Consider the following 23,547-nt stretch of genomic DNA (forward strand, 5'->3'; position numbering starts at 1 on the left):
TTACACAACTCTCCAATAGTAGGCTACTGTCAATACACGTATACCGTCAAAAAGTGATTCCTCCGCACTGGCCGTAGAACTAACCCCGTTGGTCCGTCTAGATTACTTTTCGTTATTGTGTTGCGATTATTTATTGATTATTGATGAGTCGTAATACCGTATTATCAAAAATAAATGCAACCCTTTCACAAAACAATGAGCAATAAATAATCAAGTGACGTTCTTGTTGTATATATACATACACAATGACTAGCTGTTTTGTATATCTGTACACGATTGACAGTTGGTTTTTAAGAGTATTCACAAAACCTAAGACTCCATGAAAAAAGACAAATAAACAATAACTTAAAACAGAAATGGATTGAAACAAAAGGGAGTTATCTATTTTTTTTTACTTTTCTTTTTCCGTCTTTTTTTTGCCGCGAAATGTATGCAACGATTTGCAGGGAGAGAAAAATCAAATAGAAAATAAAAACTAAACGTATACATTTTTAGATAGGACTTTTAAACATTTGAAAATAACCTAAAAGTACATAGTAAAAGACCCGGCATGAAATAGCTTATTGAAAACCATGAACATTGAACAACTACGACATGCACAATGTTTTTCCTTTGGAAAATGAAGCTAGATGCTGTCGCTTGGAACATAGGCTATTGTTGCTGTTTTTTTTTTTTTAAAGCATTTTACTTATGTGGAAACAGTATGAAAAGCCCAGACAGGGATGACCAACTCGTGCCTTGTGTGATGACATTTGACCTTTTAGCAGTATCACTTATGTACAAGCCCAAAGTGCTTCTGGGAAAGGGGGAGTCTCAACGCGACTCAGTGGGCTCCGATGCAGAGTTCGCCCTCTGAAAACGACGCCACGTTTGCGAGTGTTTCCGTAAATGAGAGTAGTCTAGTCTGAGTGACTTGATTTCCCGTCCCCACACAGGTCTTTCTCGCCGTTCTAAATCCAGGAAGCGTTACATCGTGTTTCGTCCCCACCGCCCCTCCTCACGTCAGAGAACAGGAAGCAGCGACGGACTTCCTGTTCTATAAAGTCTGTGAACCAATCAGAAACGGTTTGTCATGTGTGTCCTGTCCTGTCAGATAAGTAACTAGCTTATGTACAGGAGGCCTGTGAGTCATCCATGTAGCTCCTCTTCCAAGTGCTGGACTGTGCAGTTCCTTGTGGTGAACCAGAGGACCTCAGTCACTCCCCATGCATTCAATTCCAGTTCCAGTTTTTTTTTTTTCATCCTGTTTGTCTTCGGTCTTCTAAAAGTCTTCACAGGGTATTTGCAGTGTGTAAGAGTATGTTTTTCTGTGTGTGTGTGTGTGCATGGTCACTCTTGCCTGTGTGTGTGCTCGGATTATGAGAATGGAATATGATTGTTTGCCCCTACATAGTTTATAATTATAATGAATCTGTAGATGAGTGAACAGAACAGATGTGTAGTGTGTATATGTGTGTATGAGGTGTGTATGTGTGTGTATGAGGTGTGTGTATGTGTGTGTATGTGTGTGTATGGGGTGTGTGAGGTGTGTGTGTGTATGAGGTGTGTGTGTATGAGGTGTGTGTGTGTGTGTATGAGGTGTGTGTGTATGAGGTGTGTGTGTGGTGGTCTCACACACTACGCGGTGGTCTCTGCTGCTCGTGTGTTCTCCGGTTGCGTCCCTTCTTGTTCTCCTGCATGCGCCTCCACTTGGCGTTGTGTTGGGCCGCCCCCCGCCCCCCCCCAGCCCCCTGGGAGCCCCCCTGACCTCCTTGGCCCTTCTGTGGCGTCTGGATGCTCGGCTGAGCCTGAGAGTTCTGGCCCTTCTGGTTGTTCTTGGGCGGTTGACTGCTCACCGTACCCGATATCAGTTGAGTTTTCTGGGGGTTGGGTCCCTGCGGGGTCCCCTCGACGCCCTGGGTCCTCTGGAGCTTCTGGCTGACCTCGGACGGAGGCCCTCCCTGCTGCTTCTGGGCGTTGGACGGGCTGCTGGGGCCCTTGGCCCTGGGTGCGAGGCTGGGGCCGCCCGTGCCGTCCGCCCTGAGGGACACCCCCTGGACGCCAGGGGTTTTTACCCTCCGCTGTTTGCGCTCCTTCCGCCAGACGCGGTCGCAGAACTCCTCCACGCTGTTCAGGTCCGGGTGGTCCAGGAGGGACAGGAAGTCCCGGTACCATGGCTTGTTTTTGGGCGAGTGGCCCTGGGCCCCGGCCCCAGCCGGGGGCCCTGGGAGCAGCTCGCTCAGCCTCTGGGAGGGGATGACCTGGAGGGTGAGGCGCAGCAGGGGCTGGATGAAGCCGTGCTCCACCGCGTGGCAGTGGTACACCCCGGAGTCGGACTGGACAAGGCTGCGAAGCAGGAGTCCCTGCTCAGTACGGATCACCCTGTCCTCCGCCTTGATCTGGAGGGGAGAGAGGGAGGGAGCGAGGGAGGGGAGGAGGGAAGGAGGGAGGGAGCGAGGAGAGAGGGAGGGAGGGAGCGAGGAGAGAGGGACGGGGGAGCGAGGAGAGAAGGAGGGAGCAAGGAAAGAGGGAGGGAGGGGAGGGTAAGGGAAGTGCAGAAAAAGACAGTTCAACCACACAGTCTTGTCGCTTACATCACTGGGTCACGACCCGACACCTCCGCCCCCAGACAGAGTTTCTAACCTCAGTTACCACCCACACTAGGTCAGAGGTTAGAGGTCAAAATTGAGTCTGTGATAATAAGATGGAGGAAAGGAGTTTCCCTTAACACAGCGGGTGACAGGGTGTCTGCTGTCAAACTAACAAGCATCTCCATGGGAACTAGATACTAGTGCTGATTATGTGTCTTTTATGTGTGCCTGTGTGTGTGTGTGCCTGTGTGTGTGTGTGTGTACTAACCTCGTGCTTGCGTTCCTCGTTGGGTCTCTGGAACTCCCAGTAGATGAGCGCTCTTTGGGATTTGGGGCTGCACTCCAGGAACATGCTGCTGTTCTCCACACCGTACACACTCCTGTCCTGCACCCTGCCCACCCCATCCACGTCATCTACACACACACAGTTTAGTGAGTGAGTGCATTGATAAGGAACATGAATTGTGTGTGTGTGGTGTGTGTGTGTCTGTGTGGGCGTGTGTGTGTGTACCATGGTGCTGCAGGTCAGAGCACTGGGAGAGAGGATCTCCATTCCTGATATCCTGGCGTCTCGTTCTCCTGGGAAACAAGGAGAAGCTGGATGAGAACAAGCAGCCTCAGCAGACCAGCCCGTTCAGCTTAACACCGTTTGTTGCTTCTGCTTTGTGACATTTAACTTCCACCAGAGATGGAAAAAGTACACACATCCTTCACTCAAGTAGAAAATAGTTAAGTAAAGTACTGATTCCAGAAACATCTGTACATTGTCTCTGACTCCCACACAGTTTTAGCCATTTCTTGAAGTACTTTTATCTACCACTAGGGGGCAGTGTTGACCTGAGGGACAGTTCAAGAACAACAGTCTACTTGAACTACAATGAATTTTTTTTTTTTTCACAGTCTTTCCTATGCTAATAAATATGCATAAATATGCAGTGAGCAGAAGAACTCACATAAAAACGCTGGCGCGTTTGTAAGACTATATAAACCTATGCCATGAATGAACCGTGATTCATTGTCCAGCGCTTTCTCCTTATGCGTGTTCTGAAACAACACAGTTCAGCCTTAAGATTCCTCGTAAAGAAATCCCACGCAGAAAGCTTTGTACCCGCCAGACTCCTGCGCCTGGCTCCAGCCAGGTCTCCCCGCTCCGCTGTGTCACTGCCTGGCTTTACTGGATAACTGCAAACATGCCACCTCTGTCCCCATGTACTGCTGGGTTACGGCCAAGGCCATATTTCTTGACATGAGCAGTAAAAATGAAAGGGGAGAGAAGAGGGCCCAGCCAGACGGACAGGTCTCCAGTGACTAGGTCTTTTTAAGGGTTGTGAAGAGAGAGAGAGCAGCTTGGAGAACGGATGGAGGGAGAGAGTGGTGTTGCAATTGGACGGTTGGATGATGTTTGTGTGTTTGCAACCAAGCTGGTGCGTTTGTGTGTGTATATATGTGTGTGTTAGTGTGTTTGAGTTCCACTCAGTCCCTGCTCTCTCTCGTTTTCTCTTTCTTTCTCTCTCTGTCTCTCCATCTCTCTCAATATATAAAATAATTCTTATTCTTCCTCCTCTCTCCTCTCCTTCCACCTCCTCCTGCCTCTCCTCCTCCCTCCTCCTGCCTCTCCTTCCACCTCCTCCTGCCTCTCCTCCTCCCTCCTCCTGCCTCTCCTCCTCCTCCCTCCTCCTGCCTCTCCTCCTCCCTCCTCCTCCCTCCTCCTGCCTCTCCTTCCACCTCCTCCTGCCTCTCCTCCTCCCTCCTCCTCCCTCCTCCTGCCTCTCCTCCTCCCTCCTCCTCCCTCCTCCTGCCTCTCCTCCTCCCTCCTCCTCCCCTCTAGGAGGTTTCCTCAGCAACATTCCTGCCGTTCGATGTCTGGGCACGTGTGGGGCAGGTCAGAGCGGTCTGGATCTCATTTGGGAGCTGCAGGGAAAATATCTGGAGAGGCCCGCCCTCGGGCCTACTCCTAGCCCCAGAACCAGGCCCGCCCTCGGGCCTACTCCTAGCCCCAGAACCAGGCCAGCCCTCAGGCCTACTCCTAGCACCAGAACCAGGCCCGCCCTCAGGCCTACTCCTAGCCCCAGAACCAGGCCCGCCCTCGGGCCTACTCCTAGCACCAGAACCAGGCCCGCCCTCGGGCCTACTCCTAGCCCCAGAACCAGGCCAGCCCTCAGGCCTACTCCTAGCACCAGAACCAGGCCCGCCCTCGGGCCTACTCCTAGCCCCAGAACCAGGCCCGCCCTCGGGCCTACTCCTAGCCCCAGAACCAGGCCAGCCCTCAGGCCTACTCCTAGCACCAGAACCAGGCCCGCCCTCAGGCCTACTCCTAGCACCAGAACCAGGCCCGCCCTCAGGCCTACTACTAGCACCCACCACTGTGAGACACACCAAAGAAGTGGTGTGGGTGTGAGAGAGAGAGAGAGAGAGAGAGAGAGAGAGAGAGAGAAGTGGAGTGTTGACTATATATATATAAGTGTGTGTTTGTATACATGTGTGTGTTGGTGTGTGTGTGTATGTGTATACATGTATTTATGTGTGTGTGTATCCGTGTGTGTGTGTGTGTGTGCTTCCTCCGCTGGGCGCCATGCGGGTGTGGAGGTCTGAGGCGGTCAGCCTGATCCTGATCCTGACTGGGTAATTTGAGGGTGTGTTTGTTCATACCTCCTAGCTTTAGGGTGACGTGGTTAGAACGCTCCTGTTGGGTATAATTTGAAGTGTGTGTGTGTGTGTGTGTGTGTGAGTGTGTGAGGAAGTCTGATCTGGCTGTGTGGGTTACTGTTACTCCTTGGCTGAACGGTAAAGTGGTCACAACTGTGCTACTGCTGGCTCTGACTGTGTGTGGGGCGCTGGTTTGAACTCCTTGGCTGTGGAATTCAGCAATCATTCTAAGCATTTTGTGTGTGTGTGTGTGTGTTGCCTGTGTGTGTGTGTGTGCTTGTCTTAACAGTAAGCCTGTGGTTGTTGACCAACTCACATACGTTCAAATCCTGTATTCCTGTGTATACGTGCAAGAATGGCCGGGCCTCTATTTACTTCTGCTTGTGTGTATACATGTGTGTGTGTACGTGTACGTGTGTGTGTGTGTTCTTACCTTTTGGCAGTTGGAAAGTATCTGGAGCACTCTGTCCCGTCCCAGGCGCAGTAAGGGTCCCTGGCCAGGCAGCACTCTGCACACGCCTTACCGTACACCTCACAGCGGTGCAGGGGCATCTGGGATACACCCAGGGCCGAGCCCAGGTACAGCTGCTGCTGCTCGACAGAGAACACAGACTGGGTGAGCTCTCCCATTCAGAGGCACTGCCTCAGATCCCACAGAGGCACTGCCTCAGATCCCACAGAGGCACTGCCTCAGATCCCTCAGAGGCACTGCCTCAGATCCCAGTTCTTACCTGCTTGGTGGAAAGCTCCATGGCTGTGATGGGTGTGGGCTCCTAACAAAGCAGAAAATAACATCAGATGTTAGTAATGAGTTATTTCTTCCCATACGATCTCAGTATGGGGGAAGACCCTTGTTCCAGTGACTGTTTGACCGCGTTGGGGACGGGAGCGTACCGGGAACACGGTCATCTGCTCCAGCACCACCTCCTCCAGGTCGTGCCAACTCTCCCTGGGGATGGTGACCACCTTCAGCACGGTGCCCAGGTCTGGAACAGGAACACAGCAGCATCTTCGTAAGCTTCAACCTTGATCTGTTTCCTGTTTACTTGGGTCCTCACGCGGACCCAATGCATAACGTCATCGCGTAACCTAGCGACTGTTAGCGACATTTCAGAGAGACAACAGCGACTCCTGTGGAGGTGTTTGGGCAGCGCTGCTCCTCACCTGTGCCGATGAACATGACGTCATACTGGCCATCCTCCGCCTCCACCCGGTCCACCACCAGCTGAGAGAACTGGTACTCCACGTCCGTCCGCACCACGATGGGGCGCCCCCCCATGGGGTGAACCGGGTTGTACATGGCGGGGTGCCCCCTGGCGAAGGTGATGACGTCATCGGGAAGGTCTTTGGTGGAGTCGAACCCTCCGAAGGTTTTGCTGGGGCACTGGGGCGTGCGAGGGAGAGAGGATAAACAGGGGACTTTGAGTTTCGCATCGGCCGCATCCTCGGTTATAAAAAAGCTGAAAACAAACCTACGCCCCTGCATTCTGCACTGCAACGACAAAGCATGTACCACAGAGGTTTCTGCCTCTGCCTCGCCTACAGCAAGTATCAAAGAGGGGTCTCGAGGCAGCGACTCACCGTGCCAGGGCGGGGGTAGGGCACGCGCCCCTGGAAGGGAACCCACTGGAAGTTAGGGCCATCTCTGTGGGCATAGGGACCCAGGAACACCCTCCTGACGTCAGCCATGCTGTACATACACACCGCAGAGCCCTTGAAGATGTTGCTGGAAGAGAGGGAGGAGCGGGACAGAGGGAAGGAGGAGTGGAGAGAGGGATAGGAGGAAGGAGAGAGAGTAGAGGATGAAAAAGGAGAATAGATTTGGAGTAAGGTATAGGAGAGAGAGAGAGAAAGAGAGAGACAGGGACAGAGAGAGAGGGAGAGACAGAGAGAGAGAGAGAGAGAGAGAGAGAGAGAGAGGGAGAGAGAGGGATAAACGAAAATGCAGATACGTTACGGATCTATCACAACAAATCAATATGAGGCCTCATGAATCCAGTGGAAAGTCCTGAATGTGACCCTTCCCTGAAAGACTAAACGCATAAGATGAAAAACGTTGTCATCACTTAACAAACTGATGACAGATCGGAACATTGGATGTGATGGTTTCCAGCTTCGGAGGAAAGGCCTGGAATCTAGGCAGGCTACCAAGAAGTCAGGCATTCATTTCTGATGCATCGCAACGGAGCATGCACGGAACTGAGGTATTCTGACGGAAGATTCCGAAATGGAACCCAGAAGAGGTCATGAATATCTGTGTCGAGTTAAACGGTATTAGGTATTGCAGAACGTAGAGACAGAATTTTGCAGTTAGAAGATTTCCTTCAACTGCAAAACAATCAACGTGGAATTCAACTGAAATGGAGCCTAGTTCATAATTCATAGGATGGCAGGTTCATCAGCTAAAGATACCCAGGGTAGAATCCGTCTGGCTGTAGGAGTCAGGCATGGCTGTTCCCTGTCTGGCTTTGCGCATGTGATGTGTGCATCTCAGCAGTTCTGAGAGGAGCATGCAACCACCAAAGCATGGAAGATGAATGGATTAGCATTTGTAAAATGCTAATTAGGAAGAAATTCAATTAACCAAAGGGCATAAAGACTTTCCTATATCTCTGCCTCGTGTGGATAAAGGACACGGGCTCGCCTTGCACTGCCGAACACGCTCTGGAGACACACACACACACACACATACACGCAAACACACACACACACTCACACACGCACACACACAAACACGCACACACAGCGAGAATCAAACATTGATCCGTCAGCGGCGGCTTGTGGGCCTCATTAAGCGGTGATATTAAAAGCCATTCCCCCTGAATGCCGGCTCCATTCATCTCTGAAAACTGGGCACTTGCAAAACCAATTAAACGACTCTAATTCCTCAAAGCCCCGTAATTGAATTTTCAAGTGCCGCGTCCCACCCCACCCCTCCACCATCTCCCCCCCCCCCCCCCCCCCTCCACCATCTCCCCCCCCCCCCCCCCCCTCCACGCACACTTTAGAAAAGAAGAGAAAATCCACCCAGGGGTTTGTGGTGCGCGGCGGCCCCCCGTTCGCTGAAGCGCCCTGGCGGTCTATTCAGCTTCTCTTATCGTTACCTTGGAAATCCGCCGTCGAGTGTTTGTGTAAACGTTGCAGATAGACATGGCTGAACGCGGCAGCCGAACTCCAGGCGCCATTCCATCTGTAAAAACCTGCTTTCTTTCACCTCTACTTTGATTGTCTAGCTCCGCCTCAAGGTGGAACAATGAGGGCTGCGTCTGGTACGTCTGTCCAAGGCTAGCGCTAACCAGGGGAGAGACGTCTGTCCAAGGCTAGCGCTAACCAGGGGAGATGCGTCTGTCCAAGGCTAGCGCTAACCAGGGGAGAGACGTCTGTCCAAGGCTAGCGCTAACCAGGGGAGAGGCGTCTGTCCAAGGCTAGCGCTAACCAGGGGAGAGACGTCTGTCCAAGGCTAGCGCTAACCAGGGGAGAGGCGTCTGTCCAAGGCTAGCGCTAACCAGGGGAGAGACGTCTGTCCAAGGCTAGCGCTAACCAGGGGAGAGACGTCTGTCCAAGGCTAGCGCTAACCAGGGGAGAGGCGTCTGTCCAAGGCTAGCGCTAACCACGGGAGAGGCATTCCCCACAACCACCTAATCTGATTTCCTACGAGCATTTCTGCCAAGGCCCCAATGAATAGACAGTCAGGTAGCAAAGGGTGAAAAAAAAAATAATGTCTGAAAGGAATTTTCAATTTGAGAATTGAGGGGGGAGGTTGGGAGATGCCGACCACCTGTAAGTGGATTAGCGAACAAAAGCGGCGTCTGGATTTTTTTGGGGGGGACGGGGCACACCCAGAGAATTGAATCCTTCTGAGTTGGGATTCATTACATGTCATTTGAGGATTACGGGCGGAGAGGTGGAACGAGAGAAAGGAAAAGTAAATAAGAGAGGGAAATGAAAATGTTTTTCACATACAGGAAGAATTGCTTGTCCAAAAGGAAACAGTTTCAATATTTCATAGATTGCCCTACAGTAGTAAGAACAAATGTCAACTCAACAGACGTCAGATAGAAGAAAGGCCATTATTTTGTACACTGGAATGAGCTGGGCTCTGCAGAACTGTGACTGATCATAATCTTGACCTTGAGCACATCTGTTTGGTACAATGTTAACAATGTCAATAATGTTTTTATACACATATTTTACATGTACACATATGTAAATACCTGGATGTGGTGAAAACTGCATAGATCACGGGGTTCTTTGGATCCTTGGAGCTCATCAGAAAAACGTCCTCTAAAAACACACCAAAACATGACAACCTGAGAATTAAACACACACACACCAGATACACACACCAGATACACACAGTGCTGTACACATCTGTCTACCCTTCCACACTTCCCCTCCACCCTACACACACACACACTCACGCAGTTCGTCAAAGTGTGTGTCGATGCCGTTAGCTCCGGGTACAGAGCATGTGAGACGAGCCTTGAGGTAGGTGGTCCATTTGTTCACCAGGCTCCTGTGGCCCCCAAGGTCATTCTGCAGAAACAACACAACACTTAACACACTCAGGAAACATCCACAGGCTTCAGAGACACTTTGAATGTGAACGAGAGTATGTTCTTACCTAACACAACCATCCTATCCTGGCTAAGGTGGTCGTACCTTACACAGCTGTCCTATCCTGGCTAAGGTGGTCGTACCTTACACAGCTGTCCTATCCTGGCTAAGGTGGTCGTACCTTACACAGCTGTCCTATCCAGGCTAAGGTGGTCGTACCTTACACAGCTGTCCTATCCTGGCTAAGGTGGTCGTACCTTACACAGCTGTCCTATCCTGGCTAAGGTGGTCGTACCTTACACAGCTGTCCTATCCTGGCTAAGGTGGTCGTACCTTACACAGCTGTCCTATCCTGGCTAAGGTGGTCGTACCTTACACAGCTGTCCTATCCTGGCTAAGGTGGTCGTACCTTACACAGCTGTCCTATCCTGGCTAAGGTGGTCGTACCTTACACAGCTGTCCTATCCTGGCTAAGGTGGTCGTACCTTACACAAACATCCTATCCTGGCTAAGGTGGTCGTACCTTACACAGCTGTCCTATCCTGGCTAAGGTGGTCGTACCTTACACAGCTGTCCTATCCTGGCTAAGGTGGTCGTACCTTACACAGCTGTCCTATCCTGGCGATGGTGGCCTTGCCTGTGTTCTCTCCATCCATGGCGTTCTCTCGGAAGAACAGGAAGATCTTATCATCCTCCGGGTTGTCGCTCTCAGGAATCAGATTCACGCCCACAAACCTTGGGTCTGGAGCGTGCACACACACACATTGATATTTGTAATGTACTGTAGATGTGCACATTCTTTCACAAGAGCACATTTATCAACCTATTACGTACAGCTCAGTCTGAGCGCACGTGCACACAAGCTTGACAAACAATATTTACTGCACTTCTGACACTGCGTGTATATAGCACTCCATCTCTTTCTCCTAAAAATGTTACACATCACACCAGGGTCGGACTGGCCGTTGGGAGAGGCGGGAGATTTCCTGAATGGCTGGTCAAACGGCCGCGGCATAATAAAAAATAATAATAATACACGGCCGTGGGCCGGTCTGCGTTTCAAAGTCCCGGGCTGTTTTTCAGTCCCAGCCCAGACCTGCATCACACCGACACGTTATGGTTACATCGCAGCACCATGCCCTAACCCCTAACGCTATCTCATTCCACAAGAACCAAGGGCACCCAATCCCTCCCAAATCCTCCAGAACCCCTAAGAGAACCCACATCCCCACAAACACACATGGTACCGATTGAGCGCTCTAATACACTTGAATAAATCCATCAGGGCTTTGGGAAGGCGAGAGGAAATCAAAACTAAACGGTTAAGCCAGGAGCCCGAGGCTCGGATGTCCGCAGCGAGAGGGGGATGGCGCTCGGGGAAAGCAATCCGGGGAGTAGTCGCAGGAGGCGTTGTCACGCGTGAGCCGGGGTAACTGTGGTGACCGTGGCGCCCACGCCGAACGGCTACAACCGGGGCCATGTTTCGCCCCTACGGTGACTGCTGAGGATGTAGTCTTGGAAAAAAGGGGGAGACCTTGGCCACAAGAAAACAGATGAGTGCCCCAGATTTATACGCTCTGTGTGGTGTTGCGAGACCTTGGGTATGAATCACAAGACACACACAGATGCAGCCTGTACACACACACACACACACACACAGATGCAGCCTGTACACACACACAGACGCAGCTGTTGTGCTATTCCATCGTTCAGTTCAACGTTTGTACACACACACACACACACACATACATACCCGTGGTGCTGAACCACCATGGTGATGTTGAATACTTGCCATTCAGCCCATGCACACACATCGACCCCACAACCTCCCCACCACTGAGTTCATGCCATTTAATACATTTCATTTATTGTCCAACAAAGGCCACTTCATTCGACAGGAGCTTAGCTACAGCCAGAAAGTCAGCCAGTGTTAAAAGATGGGGAGGAGTGTAAACATATAGCCAGGTCCAGGTCTACAGAACCAGCAGCCAGGTTTCGCCCTAAAGCCTTTTGAAGTAAACACTCATTCCAGTATCAATAGCCATGAAGTATTCTCTCCTGTAGCTTAGAGGATCATACACCCTGTTGATAAGGGTCCATTGAATATCCCCTTCTGGTAATCCTTCCAATTACAATTCCTCTTTTGTGAGGGAACAGATGGATTTAACCAGGGTGACCGGAGGAGGTCTCTAGCGTATCCGTTTGAAGAGAGAACAGCTCGAGGAGGATTAAGATGCGGAGAATACCTTTTTTTCCACCAAAAATCGCTCTTTATGCATATGTCACAGCATTCATCGCAAGAAGCTGAGGTCGGAATCTGACTCCACCACAGGAAAACAGCTGAGAAGGGGATTAACTTCACAGTTGAAAAAAGAAAAAAAAAGAAAAAAAGAATTTTGGAAAACCTGAAATTGACCTTTTGTAGCTCCCCATCTCCAGTTCTACAGACAGTTCATCTGTTCGCTCGTTCCCCACCCTGCCCCAGCCTCGATAATCTGGCCAGCAACCATCGTGCAATCAAACCCCACACAATCAAGCTCCATGGATTTGTGAATGGGACCCGACATCTCTGTTTCCACGGTGAATAGCGTTGATTGACTATGTTTAAGGATTATCAGCGTCTCTAAGAACAAAATTCAACAAAGCAATGGATTTTGCCCTCTCTTAACAACTGACCAATCAGACAGCATTTTGTTTTTGCAATTTTGCATAAAGGGTATAATTTTTATATATCCTTTGCTGTATTGTCACAAGTACCCCTCATTGTATTGACCTTTAGGAGTCATGATTCACCCACTAAATAAGTAACTTTAGCATGCTAGCATAATAAATCTCCTCTTGCTCAGTTTAGTATTTTACCATTCAGCCATCTTGAGTCATGTTGCTCTGTTCTGATTGGATGATGCTCTCCCAGGGTTCTGAAAATGGCAAAGTCTCTTCCCATGAAATCTGCAGACGTTCCAGAGTACAGCTCCCCATCTGCCAATCAGAAAACAACATGAACATTAAAGAACCAATCAGATGAAAGCTTCCCCTATCAGCCCACCAACAGGAAGCAGAATCAGTCGGACTCACCAATCAGAATGGAGGCAGAGAGCATCTTGGGGTCGTAAGGGCTTTTCCCTCGTCCATTTTCAAAATATGGCTCCAACCTGAAGATGTTGTCCTGTGACAAAAGGGTCAGTTGAGATTTCAAAGCTTGTAGGAAGTCCATCTAAGACAACTTAGACTCAAAGTAACCGTCTCAAAAGTAATTCTCACTACCTTTGGCCAAACTTTGCTTTTAATAGCTGCTCACAGTAGCTATTGTCTGAGAAAGATGGGGTTTAACCCCATCACCACCTCCCCCAAAACACATTAGAGTAACTTAACTCCACTCTACAGATGTGAAATGAAGATAGAAAGACCAATCCAAGCCCTGGTGAACTCATGAAGGTCAATCTAAGTAACAGAGCAGCATTGGTGCACCCACACACAGACACACACACACACAGACAGACACACACACACACAGCTCCACCCTACTGCTACACTGATCGACCTGTAAACACTCATCAAGATGACAACTTTCGAGCGAGAGAGCGGTTCTTTCATTTCCTCCCTGTCCTCTCCTTTCCAGATGATCTGGTTCGGTGTCAGGCCTCCTTACCTCTGCACGCTTGCCCATCTCAAGGTAAGCACAGATGGGGTGGAAGGCTCCTGTTCCACAGATGTACAAGTGGGTCTGGTTGAAGGGCTGGAGCACTCGCACGAAGTTCGAACACTCCTTCTGGAGAGAGAAAATGGAACATAACGTCAACAAACGCTGATTTGTTCTTATCGTGTCCTGGGAGTTGCGCCAACCACACACGAGAAAAATACACCGGGTCTGTGTATAGCATGTGTATACAATCCAGTACCTTTAGTAACCCCAAACAGACGGATCAGAACTTTTCAGGTACTTCTTCCTCTCAAAACATTTTATTGTAATAAGAACTATAGCATTGCCTACATTCTGGATAATTTTATTTATTATCATACTCCACACTAACTATAATGTCTAGCCATACAGACTCCAAACTAAGCTAAACTTACATCTTCTACACCCTCCATCTAAAGTAGACGTTTCCCCATGCTCTTGAAATTACTTGTAAAATTGAGGGTCGGTCGGTCGCAGCGAGAGAAATTCCCACCTGCACCACAAATCAGTCTAGTTCTCGTCAGATGTCTAATGATCCATCTGTTTGGGTTTACAGAAGGTATTTGGATTCAATCCCCAGCACATGTGGACAGTCCCAGTGCAGAGAGATTGTTTATGAGAGCAGTAATGAACAGGATTGGTTAATCTACCCTGGTCTTTATGAAGATCCCATAGAGAGGCATTCAGGGTACATGTGCTAAAAAGATCAAACTCAAGCTGGGTTCATTTAATGACATACACACACACACACACCTCATGGTTCTATTTTCACCCAAAAACATCATACATTTTATGCAAGCTGCATACTCTCTCCCCTTTATTCCTCTCTCTCTCTCCTTCTACCATACACACATACACAGAAACACACGCAGTCTTTCCACCTCAAATCGCACACTCCTCTCCTCCACAACTCTTGCTCCAGCTACACACACATATATATCTCTTTGCCGGGTCAGTAAGATAACAAAGACGAACCATCTGTGTCAACAGAAGTTCTGCGTTCTGTCTGTAAGGACTGACCTCTCTCTCTCTCTTTCTCTCTCTCTCTCTCTCTCTCTCTCTCTCTCTCTCTCTCTCTCTCTCTCTCTCTCTCTCTCTCTCTCTCTCTCTCTCTCTCTCTCTCATGAAACAATGCTAGAGTCACAAGGTGTAGCTAGGTCACCTTAACAACACACCAAATCATTTTTTATACTGCACTGACACACTTGACACTGTTCACATCCCTTCTCTGCACAACATTTTTTGAGAGAACTGCAGACATCCAAACCTGCAGAGACTCATTTCATTCCCCCCCCCCCCCGATTGTATTGCATTTGCGGGCGTCCGGGAGCCGCTATTGAAATGCGGGAGATTCCCGAAACTTCCGGGAGACTTGGGATGTCTGGAACTGCTGGAGGCAGCCTTTAGATGCGTGAGTTATTAATATTTACGACGGTCCCCACAGTGCAAGTTATTTTTCCGAAACGGTAGCTAGCTAGCTTTAGTTAGCTTCCGGGCTAAGTTACCAAGCATAATACTCGTAGCAATGCTACTACCATGCTAGTGTTACTTGTTAGCCTTCTCAGTAGTACATTTTGGGGGAGGGTGGGGGGGTGGGTGGAGGATGTGAGTGAAAGAGAGAGTGGGATGGGTGTGTGTGTGGGGGGGATCATAGTATTTGCTGCATGCTACAATTGAATTCAAGTCAATGCGATTCAGTGGCATGAAACATTCCCCAGAGGCAAGTAGGGTGAAGTGCCTTGCCCAAGGACACAACGTCAGTTGGCATGACCGGGAATCAAACTGGCAACCTTCGGATTAATAGCCCGATTCCCTCACCGCTCAGCCACCTGACTCCCCCTGACACATGATTTGAATACTTTTACGCAATATTAATATACTATTATTGTAGGTTTTTATTCATAGTATTTATGTGTTGTTGACCTTTTAGTTATTTTTGATGATTTGGCAACATTTACTGTTTATTTCCCTGCTTAAAGAACACAGAATTACTGCCGGGTCAAATTTGACCCACAACACCACAGATGTAACTTTTCATTTTATAGGTGTTAAAAAAAAAAAGAAAACTGATAAAATTGTGTTTGATTGTATTCAGTAGACCACCGTGGAGACATTAATGAAGCCTTGTTTTGATCGAAAAAAAATTACGGTGTTTTTCATGCATCTAAACTTCAAAATGGGTCAAATTTGTCCCGAACACGATAGGAGGGTTAACGGGTTAAACCCTGCTCTGTTTTCTCTCCGTGTTTATTTAAATCCACCACCAAAGTCAGTTGAAAACGTTCAACGGCCCGAGGCTTTTCACATGATGACATACAAACACCAGAGGTGCCAATCTTTTAAGGTCTAACCAAACCACAACCATGTCTTCTACAACCTAAACCGAAATAACCTCCGTACGTTGATCATGTGAACGTGTAACCACACTACTTCATTCTATGTGCTTTCTAACGTTGTAGTAATGACTGACAAACAAAGCAAAATGTCTGCCCACAATCCTTCTTAAGGTCCTGTCTTTATACAACATAAGCCTTCTCATTAATTCCCTCGCTGAAGAGCTGTTTAGGTTTCTTGTGGGCTGTCAGGGTCATTAGCAGCGAGGAAGGTTAGTGCCAAAGCCTTGACAGGAGTTAAGAGAGACGTTCGAACATGCCACATGGTGGTGAAAAATGATTTTCCATACACTTAGGGTTGCCAACTTCTCTATGAAATACAGGACAAAAGCCTCCTGCAGCAGTGTGGGTATGGTGTGAATACACACTGTGTATCTTTTGGCTATATACACATGACAGTGATAGCCTACATATTTACGGGAAAGAATAGGCCAGGTCTACAACTTCCTGTGAAGTTACAAACGTGAATTTTAATAACCATGACAGGTTATGTGAACCCTTAGCTATCTCTCTCTTAACCCTACACTGAAATTATGCAACTTACATTTAGTCATTTAGCAGACGCTCTTATCCAGAGCGACTTACAGTAAGTACAGGGACATTCCCCCGAGGCAAGTAGGGTGAAGTGCCTTGCCCAAGGACACAACATCAGTTGGCATGACCGGGAATCGAACTGGCAACCTTCGGATTACTAGCCCGATTCCCTCACCGCTCAGCCATCTGACTCCCTTTTCGCTTTCTTTCATCGACCGATAACAGGGCGCTCTCATGGCGGAGATCTCTCCCGTTTCCAGATTTTTATTAGAAACTGAGATACATGTTACATTATATTATGACTTGGAAACAAATTTGACAGGCCAATTATTTATCTGTTGACATTAACGACCAGCAAGCAAGTTTACAATCAGATCATTCAGTACATTATAATGTTGATAAAAATGCTAACCCTAACCCTAACTAGATAGCCTAGCTAATGTTACTGCTCAAATCGGTTAGCTAGCTAGCTTTAATTTTACAGTTAGACAAACCTTGAGTTAGACAAACCTTACCTTCGACGTAATTGTCAATGTACATTGAAATTTGAACCCCTTTTCCCTCTTGCTTGAAGGGTACCAACATCGAATCCTATGTACATCGTTAAATGTAATTTTGGTAAGATTAAACTCCTCTAAAACCTGGCATTTTGTGTGAGAGAACTAGCATAACTGCTAGCTACCAGAAGGTGTTGACCTGGATTTTGCAATGTGGAAGTAATGTGCTTAATGGGCGTCACCATTTTGATATTTTGTATTTTTTTTTTATCTCCCACTGTGCCGTATAATTAATCGATTATCAAAAACGAGACAGGAAAAGAGAAGTGTGTTTAGTTAGTAACAGTACTGACAGTAGACCTACTAACCCTAACCCCTAACCTTAATCCTAACCCTAAAGATGTAGTCTTCACTACCAGAAATATTTTTAACTACCCGTTTTTCTTCATTGCTCCTGTAAAACTGTTTGGAGCACCTGCACATCTTTCCAGTCAAATGATTAGTAAGAAAGACCATCTATACTGAAATGAAAATCACACAGTCACTGTGATTACAGAGAATCCTTGCTGCTCACTGCTGATTTTAAAGTACAGCTGAATTGTATGTGCTCTGAACACTTTTGTAATGTCCTAATCAAGCCTCTGCGCCCGTTCCAAGCCTGCTTTCATTGCCTCGTATTCCCGAGTAAACATTTTCACCGCACGCAAATGCTTTATCATGGTGTGTGTTTGTGTGTGTTTGTGTGTGTTTTGGTTGCCAACACACAAAGCTTTTTGTCATAGTTTAAGCTTTCAGAGAGTGTATGAGTACTGCTTGTGTGTGTATACGTGTGAAATCCCCAAACCTGGCAGCGACTCTGACCCAGGTGGACCCTCTGTGATTTACAGTAGAGACTGGACTAGTTAATCTCATATAATCCCAACTCTCTCTCTCTTTCTATCTCTCTCTCTCCTCTGCTACACCTGCAACAGGCCGTGAAATTAGGATCAGATAACAAACAGAGAGGGCAAACCACGCAAGACAGATAACACACACGCACACACTCATGCACCCCCCCTTCTGGTATTAGAGCAGCGCACCCACATCTCAGAGGATAATAAACAGTGAACATGGAGCAGGAGGTTCCTGCCGAGTATCGCGAGTCTCGCCCCGGTCTCTGCACAAACAAGCACCCGCAGCAGGGAAGCAGAGGGGGCAACACTCCCTGAGACGTGATCTGGTACAGACAGACCACCGGGTCAAGTATACTCCCAGCACCTCCTACCTGACGAGCTACCTACCACCACGCTACACTGAGGCTCATGGGCCATGGTTCAACTGTGTGCGTGTGTGTGAAAATATCACTAATACCTTCACTGTGCTGGTGGGTTTGTCCTGTTCAAATATTTGGTTAGGAGAGTTTCCTAGAGGGGATTTGACCTGGGAACTTTTGCGGAATTCTATGCCCAGACGTCTTTCTAGGCCCTGCTCATGTTATGTGTTTTAAAGGTATTTTTTTTGGCATATTTCATGCTCGGTTGGACTCTGTTTAAGTGATGTGTGGCAGGAGAGAGAGAGAGAGAGAGAGGGGGAGAGAGAGAGAGAGGGGGAGAGAGACACAGAGAGAGAGAGAGGGGGAGAGAGACACAGAGAGATAGAGAGAGAGAGAGGGGGGGAGAAAGACAGAGAGAGAGAGAGAGAGAGGGGAGAGAGACACAGAGAGAGAGAGGGGGAGGGGAAGACATGCAGCAAAGGGCTAAGGATGGATTTAGGCCTCAGCCAATATGATACGTGGACTAACCCGGTGAGCTAACGGGGCACCCTGGTGTTGAACTCACCCCAAGCTCTTTCCCCGCCCACTTGCACTCGTCCCTTTTCGAGGGCGTGGCAGGCCATGCGATCTGTGGAAAAAAAGCCAAAACAAGTTATAAAAGACAGAAAGGAGGAAGGAGAGAGTGTGTCATACCACATACAGAAACATAGTTTTTTATATCATTTTTGAAACGAGGTAAGAGGGAGTGTCATTTTTCTTTGGAAAACTGCAGTAGAGATTGAGTCATTGTGGACAGAGAGAGAAAGAGAGAGAGAGAGAGAACAAGAGATGAGGAAAGGAGAAGGACAGGAAAAGAGAGAGAGGGGGGGTGAGTGGGTGTGTGATATAGAACATGATGAGAGATGGATGGTCTTTTTATGAAGGAGAGAATGTGTCATACTAAGAAATGAAGGGATAGACTGAACCCGGATAGAAAACCAGGGAAATACTGAAGCACTGGGTCTGTTCACTCACAGAAAACAACATTTACTCAAAGTTCAATTTACTCCCAATACTTCACTGAGGTGCCCACCTAGGAAGTATTTTGGAGGGTTAGATGGCTATCTGCTGTTCTGTCTTCTTATCAGCCCTGCAGGAGATGAGACCTCCTTAACTGAGTGTGTGTGTGTGTGTATGCAAACACACACACACACTTCTTGTAGACAGTGTGTGGATACCAATGCTCCCGCCTTGCAAACACACACATGCACACCTCCACACAAACTCCATTCCCGGACAATCTCCTTTTCAAATCAGCAGAGCGTTTCTCCCTTGTGCAGTAAAGCACATTTAGGATAATTACGTCAGATTTGCTAAATCACTCCTTTCCAGCTTATCTTGATAATGACGCACTGATCCAAATCAGGAGAGGGAGAAACTCATCTGTGCCAAGGGCAAAATAACTCATACAGAATATGAGAATGAACTATCCTCTGTCCACTAAGTGTATTTCAGTGTTCCTGAGTGGGGTTTACTTTGTGTTTGCCTGAGGCCTCCTCCACATGTCAGTCTTCATCTCTGCAGTAGCTGTCAGAATCAGATAAAAAAGACTCCCTTAACCTACTCCAGGTGGAGTAATGGAATTATTAACAGATCTGTCTGGACGAAGGGAGACAGAGAGGAAAGAGGGATGAAGAGGGGGAGGAGGTAAGAGGGAGGGCGGAGGGCAGTAATGGACGCCAGAGAGCAAGCAGAGGAAACGCATAGCATTAGAAAAGATCTGACAAAGTGGAAAATAACTGGATTCTCCGTTGAAAGGTCTGAGACGTGGACTGGACTTCTTGCAGAGTCTGGGAAACCGACCTGAAAGGCCTGTTTCTGTGTGTTGTTGTTCCATGGTCTTTGTGACGTCCTAACCATGTGAACGATCGTGTACGAGGGTTAAAGAGCCTCACCTGTTGGTTGTCTCTGTTGATGTTGACCAGGTCGAACGAAAACACGTGATCTTCTGCTCCAACCAGCAGCCTGCCTCGCTCCTCGTCCAATAGGAAGGTGTCGTAGCCCGAGCTGTTGGCCAGTCCGTTGAAGGTGATGAGGTTACTGGATTCTAACATCTCTGGAGGATGGAGGGAGGGAGGAAAGAAACGATCAGCACACATCCTGCATTTACGATTTATGATTTCAATTTACGATCTTCAATCGTAAATCGTCACTGTTAACATTTCAAAAGATGTCAATGTTAGAATGACTAGTCAACTGCTGCAGTATACTGCAAGTTAGTTTGGACTATGGTGTGGCACAAATGCTCAGATCATGAAGATGGAGACCGTGTGGTTGAATTGATAGATGTGTGTGTGTGTGTGTGTGTGGGGGGGGCAGGTTCAACAAATGTTAAGCTACCCCGTAACCATGGTGTCAAACCCTTGTCATCAGGTAAAGATCTCCAAGCTCTCTGCTGTGTGAAAGGGTTCTCACATCTCACCACTCATGGCGAGACATCGCTGAGGCGAACCCAGCATGACCCAATCACAGCTCAGCTCATTACCTGGCCCGGTGAGCGATTGGTCTGAATTATTCATAGGGAGGGGCCTGGCCAGAGGCTACGGTTCCTGTGTGTGTCTGGAGAACTGAAAAACAACCTTGTCTGCTTTCCCTCAGACGACCAAAATCAACCCCTCTCTGACACACACCCTGCACTGAAACCACCGGCGGGGTGACCCCCACACCCTCTCAACACCCTCTCATCCATCATCCTCCACCCCTGCATCCTGCAGACTGAAGTGTCTTAGAGAGTTGGGACTGACACACTGCTTTACCAGCCATCTGGGCATGCATCTCTGGGTAGGATTTCTGGACATCTGTGTGTGCTGAGAGAGAGAGGTGTGTGTGTGTGTTCAGGCAGAGATGGAAGCAGGGATAGATTTACATTTAGTCATTTAGCAGACGCTCTTATCCAGAGCTTACAGTACGGAGACTTTCCCCCGAGGCAAGTAGGGTGAAGTGCCTTGCCCAAGGACACAATTTTTTCACAACCGGGAATCGAACCGGCAACCTTCTGATTAATAGCCCAATTCCCTAACCGCTCAGCCATCTGACTCCCCTAGAGATCCTCTCTCTGTCTCTCTGCGCTGCTGGTGGGGTCAGACGGGATGACAGACTGGTGTCTGTGCTGGCCTCGCTGGCACAGTCCTGTTCAGATTGTGAGGGCTGGAGAGTGGGCGTGTGTCTGTCGGACGGGAGGGTGACTAAGTCATGCAGACGCATGGTCCCTACTTCCTGCTTGTGCTCGAGTCCGTGTGCAACTCAATCGTGTGTGTGTGTTAATGTCATCAATTATATCAGTCACTTCTATCAGTCTTCTCAAGATGAGCTTACTGCCAACAGCCTGCCTCTGAAACTGGAGATAGAATATAATAAGAAGCCGGTAGACTGGACTTCCTGTTCCAGGGAATCTGGAGGTGTCTTCAGTGGCATTTCATCACCGGGGCGACAGCCTATCAGATAACCCCTCACTCCCAATCAACCAATCAGCTCTGACAGCACAGGGACAGGATATGAGCTAGTGCTCGGAAGCATGGAAAAACGTTTTACGGTGCTTGAAATCGTAATGCCTGCGTTGATGTTCTCGTGTTTCCCGCAGAAGGAAGGAAGGGAAAAGGAAGAAAATGGTTAGATGAGGGATGATATGGATAACAGAGACAAGAGAGAGATGATCTGAAACAGGAGTTTTCCAGGAGGAGAGATCACGATGGACACTCAAGACAGGTCAAGAGATGCACACCCGGATCTGCTTCCTATGAGGGGAGAAGCTCCACCATCTTGGCTCTGGATATGACACTCCGGCCTGTGCTGAAGTGAGCGACTGGACCCATCGGTTGAGCCAGGAGGCTGGGAATGCTCTCCGTAATGTCCGTATCTCCAGCCTCCATCAGGGCTGCGGCCTGATGGAGGCTGGAGATGAAACCCAAAGACGTGTTCTGACTGACCTGGACGCAGAACCAGGACCAGGGAAGGAACATCCAGACCGTATCTGGGCTGAGATCGACCACGGTTCCCAGAGGAACTGGAGCGTGTGCACCCAAAGACCATTGAACGTCAACACTGCCACGCTTGTTAGGAGATAGGTACACACACTTACCGAGGCATGCACACACACACACACACACACATACATACAGTGTGTGAGGTGTTCACATAAATGCAAGAGTTATGGACCTTTCCTTGAAGCTCTGTGCTCACACACACACACACACACACACACACACACACACACACACACACACACACACACCACACCTCAACTGACTACATATTTGAACATTAACACTTTAATGTATTTTGCTTCTACATATGCATAGACACACATCGGTACACACACAGACACACACACATATGCAGACAGACACACCTTCGCAGACTAAGTTGTAATCCAATCAATGATTCTGCTTAGGCAGCATGAACAAGTCAAACACTGAGCCCACTCAGCATCTTGCATCGTTCACACACACACACACGCGCACGCGCACACACACCCACTTCCACACACTCTGCCGTCACACACAGACCCTCTCTTACACACTTCCTTATACCCACCCACCCCTTTTCTCTCTCTCTCAGCTCTCTCTCTCTCTCTCTCTCTCTCTCTCTCACACACACACACACACACACACACATTTGACCGTCTGTTCAGTGTCTCCTGCCCATCTCACTCATACAGACCTCTATTTTGTTTCTATAACTGTCTGGTGTATTTCATTCACACCCCTGTGAGCAGACACACACACACCTTACACACACACATACACCCACACACACGGAAAGGATCTTTGTCTTGGATTGACTGCAGGTGAGGAGTTTAGGTGTGGCTTAGTTTGGACCACTGTGTGTGTGTGTGACAGAGAAAGACTGAGTGCGTGAGGGGGATAAAGGACTGTGTGCTACATGTTCACACACACTTTACTCAATTGAAACATCCTCGACAAGGGCAGCAGCCTGATCCATTCAAATAAATTATCCTCATATTTGAATACATTATGGAACAGAAAAGCTGTTGTTAAAAAAAAAAAAAAAAGAAGCTTCTGGAAGAAATAATAACCCTGACACCGTACAGTAAACTGAATTCTCAAGTGCAATTGTCTGGAGAAGAGCACTTCTGCCTTTCATACTCTAAACACACGAGCGTTTCAGTCGCCTACGCTCTCCACAATAGCAGAATAATAAAACACAATGTAAGGAGGCAGAGCAGTAGTTTATGTTTATCTGAATGAGTGGGACAGAGAAGCTCAACTCGACAGAGGAAAACTCTCCACTTCAGCTAATGCAGCACTTCACAGGCGCTGCGATTGTTCCCTTTAAGTAAGGTTGGAGGTGTTTGGCCAGTGTGGGAGACTGCCTGGCTTCTCTTCCCTTCCAGCAGTACCTTGGACTGGACTTCCTGTTT

General features: G+C 48.3%; 1 protein-coding gene across 2 annotated transcripts; it reads right to left on the bottom strand.

Annotated features, from left to right (window-relative positions):
- Positions 1 to 1,549: 1,549 nt before the first annotated feature.
- Positions 1,550 to 20,221, bottom strand: sema3aa (sema domain, immunoglobulin domain (Ig), short basic domain, secreted, (semaphorin) 3Aa). 2 transcript variants are annotated; one of them, XM_067254101.1, is made up of 17 exons: positions 20,063 to 20,221; positions 18,694 to 18,756; positions 13,423 to 13,542; positions 12,849 to 12,939; positions 12,633 to 12,752; positions 10,373 to 10,515; positions 9,638 to 9,752; positions 9,431 to 9,500; positions 6,798 to 6,942; positions 6,381 to 6,600; positions 6,111 to 6,202; positions 5,948 to 5,989; positions 5,650 to 5,807; positions 3,082 to 3,149; positions 2,839 to 2,984; positions 1,783 to 2,378; positions 1,550 to 1,750 (listed from the first exon to the last, which is right to left on the bottom strand). In XM_067254101.1, exons 1-17 carry the CDS (start codon positions 20,219 to 20,221, stop codon positions 1,618 to 1,620), a joined length of 2,481 nt encoding a protein of 826 aa, XP_067110202.1. In that variant the 3' UTR covers positions 1,550 to 1,617. The 2 variants fall into 2 exon arrangements, with proteins under 2 accessions (XP_067110202.1, XP_067110201.1); XM_067254100.1 differs by having other exon boundaries at positions 1,550 to 2,378.
- Between the last annotated feature and the right edge of the window lie 3,326 nt (positions 20,222 to 23,547).

This window comes from Osmerus mordax, chromosome 17 (genome assembly GCF_038355195.1).
Source record: "Osmerus mordax isolate fOsmMor3 chromosome 17, fOsmMor3.pri, whole genome shotgun sequence".
Lineage (NCBI taxonomy): Eukaryota > Metazoa > Chordata > Actinopteri > Osmeriformes > Osmeridae > Osmerus > Osmerus mordax.

Coding starts and splice junctions, on each gene's coding strand:
- sema3aa (XM_067254100.1), bottom strand. CDS start 20,221: ATGTTAGAATCCAGTAACCTCATCACCTTCAACGGACTGGCCAACAGC. Junction 3,150..5,649: donor TACTTTCCAACTGCCAAAAG/GTAAGAACACAC, acceptor CTTGTTTCCCAG/GAGAACGAGACGCCAGGATA. Junction 2,379..2,838: donor ACGAGGAACGCAAGCACGAG/GTTAGTACACAC, acceptor TCTCCCCTCCAG/ATCAAGGCGGAGGACAGGGT.